The 2,580-nt window shown below is 60.4% G+C and overlaps 1 protein-coding gene across 1 annotated transcript; it reads left to right on the top strand.

Moving 5' to 3' along the window:
• Positions 1-662: 662 nt before the first annotated feature.
• Positions 663-2,263, top strand: CHLNCDRAFT_28922 (hypothetical protein; the record flags this gene model as incomplete). Its single annotated transcript, XM_005842686.1, has 5 exons — positions 663-965; positions 1,120-1,374; positions 1,474-1,569; positions 1,875-1,950; positions 2,070-2,263. The coding sequence occupies 5 exons, from the start codon at positions 663-665 to the stop codon at positions 2,261-2,263; spliced, it is 924 nt and encodes a 307-aa protein (XP_005842744.1).
• Positions 2,264-2,580: the final 317 nt, after the last annotated feature.

The following is a 2,580-nucleotide window of genomic DNA, read 5'->3' as shown; positions in this document are numbered from 1 at the left end:
CCGGCAGCGCTACCTGGACGACTACTACACCCGCTGGCTGCACCGCTTCAATGTGGGCGCGGCGGGGGTGGTGTCGCGCGGAGTGGGACGCGTTGGCGAGAACAGCGGCTGCCCCGCGCCGGATGGCCAGGCCTGAGCACCTTAGTCGGGAGGCTGTCGCTGCCTGTGAATTGAGGAATGAATCCGTATGGTTGCTATTTGCTGTATGTCCCTGCCCAACTTTGTGCCTCGGATTCTTCCCATTGATTCATCAAATACCCAACTGATGCCCAACTGTATTATTGCCTCTCCACAGTGAGTCGGTGAGCATCGGTCGGCCTGCGCAGCGAGAAACTGCCTGCACCAACCCCAGCCTGCATGAAATGTCATGTGGTATGTATCTGCTGTCGATTCTCACCAGGCAGGAATGCCAAGCCAGGCAAGGCCGGCAACGGCTCCAAGGCACGCCCGCTGCCAACGCTGCCGCCACGGCGACCCGCTGCCATAATGCCTGGCCCCCTCCCCCCAGGGCATCGCTCGTCTATCCATCATTTGGCCGCAGATGCACGAACCCTGGCGCACGCTCCTCTCTCGGCCTGCTGCTGCAACTACAGAGGTTGGCATGGCGTGCTGTCGTGTGGATGCTCCGCTGCACTGAATGGCGAGAAATAGATCGATCGCGAATGTGCGTTCAGGTTGTGTTGACCGCTGGCGACAGCGGCGCACCGCCGCCGGCGGAGCCCGGCTTGGCGCCCGCCGCCGAGACCAGCTCCATTCCCCGCCTCCCCGCCTCAGAGCTGAGCTATGCGCGTTTTTGCCTGGAGTTTATGGAGCCAAATGCCCCGGTCCTTGTTGAGGGTGCGACGGAGGGCTGGCGGGCAGCAGTCGACTGGGTTACCCCATGCGGCGCAATCGACTTCGACTTCCTGCGGCAGCATTTTGGACATGCGCAGGTCATGGTCACAGACGCTGCCAGGTGCGAGTGCGTGCCAGCCAGCAGGTAAAGGCTGCTGCGGGATGACTCCCCTCTTGCAACGGGCTTCTTGTGCACGCAGAGAGCACGAGGGGAGCGGGCCCTGCCGGCAGATGCTGCTGGCAGAGTACATTGACTGGTGGCAGCAGCACAACCAGCAGCAGCAGCAGCAGCAGCAGCAGCAGCAGCAGCAGGAGGAGGAGGAGGAGGAAATGAGGGCATCCAGCACGTTGCTGACTCCTGGTCCCTTGTGGTACTGCAAGGACTGGCACTTGGCGGCCTTTGATCCGCAGTATCAAGCCTACCACTGCCCCTCCTTCTTTGACGACTGGCTGAATGAGTTGTACGATGCCCGTGAGCAGCCGCAGCCGCAGCACGATGTCAGGACAGCCGACTATCGGTTTGTGTATCTGGGTGCAAAGGTAGGAGGCTGAAGTGAGGTAGCTGGAGGTGAAAACAAGGCGATCGATGAGGCCCCTGCGATGGAGCACCTGGCCAGTGGCTGCCCCTGTTCCCTGCAGGGCACCAGCACTTCACTGCACTCAGATGTGCTGCGCAGCTTCAGCTGGTCAGCTAATGTGGTGGGATGCAAACTGTGGCGGTTGCTGCCGCCCCAGGTGGGGCTCCCCTAACTTGACGGCAGTAGGGGCATGCATCCCTGTTGTTGCTTCAGCCACCTGCTGCCTCTGTCCCCCGCTTGCAGTACAGCCACCTGCTGCTGGACCTCCATGGTCGTATCCCTGCGTGGGATTTCTTTGCAGAAGACCTTGAAGGTGCAGCGTTTGGCAGGCCTCTATGCTGCTGCAAGGCGTGACAATGGAGGGGGGGCATGCATGTCAGGCATTCCACGTCGCAGTGGCAGTCCCTGTGCAATGACCGGCCCTTTCTCGTGCATGCAGGCCTGTACCCTCGACTTGAAGAGGCACGCTCGCACATCGTAACCGTGGTTCAGCATCCGGGCGACGCCATTTTTGTACCCTCAGGCTGGTGGCATACGGGTAGGCCCAATGCCATGTTCTTTGCACCTGCCAACCCACAGCAGCGTGGCCTCCGCTGAAGCATTCCAACCTGCTTCCTGACATCTGCGTGTTGGGTACTGCCCCCGATATTTTTGCAGTGGAGAATGTCGACGACTGTATTAGCATCAACCACAACTGGCTCAATGGCCACAACGTGCACTGGACGTGGGCGCTGCTGCGACTGGAACGGCGGCAGGCTGAGGAGGGCATCGAGGACTGCCGGGAGCTTTGCAGGCAAGACCGGCCCTCTCCTTTTTTCAGGAAGCTAGGTCATTTTGGCAGAGGCCGATAGGTTTCTGAATTGCTACCATTTCATGTTTGCCTGCAGCCTGGCTGAGTTTGAACGATTGGTTCAGAGAAGTTTGGCGGCCAACGCGGGCATGGACTATGCGGGACTTGGGACACTGCTGCGCTGTATCGCGCGGCGCAGTCTGCACCAGCTAGCAGCAGTCGGCGGCTCCCCGCGCCATGAAGGAGCACCACCAGGCCAGTTGCAAGAGGCATTAATGGCAGCTGGAAGAGAGGAAGCAGGCAGCGGCAGCGAGCATCAGAGCTGCCCATCTAGGATGGTGGCTGATGATGGATACATCGGCCTCAAAACTTGCAATC

This window comes from Chlorella variabilis (genome assembly GCF_000147415.1).
Source record: "Chlorella variabilis unplaced genomic scaffold CHLNCscaffold_78, whole genome shotgun sequence".
NCBI classification, from domain to species: Eukaryota; Viridiplantae; Chlorophyta; class Trebouxiophyceae; order Chlorellales; family Chlorellaceae; genus Chlorella; species Chlorella variabilis.
Note: the sequence above shows the minus strand (reverse complement) of the source record. Positions and strands in the feature narration are given on the sequence as shown.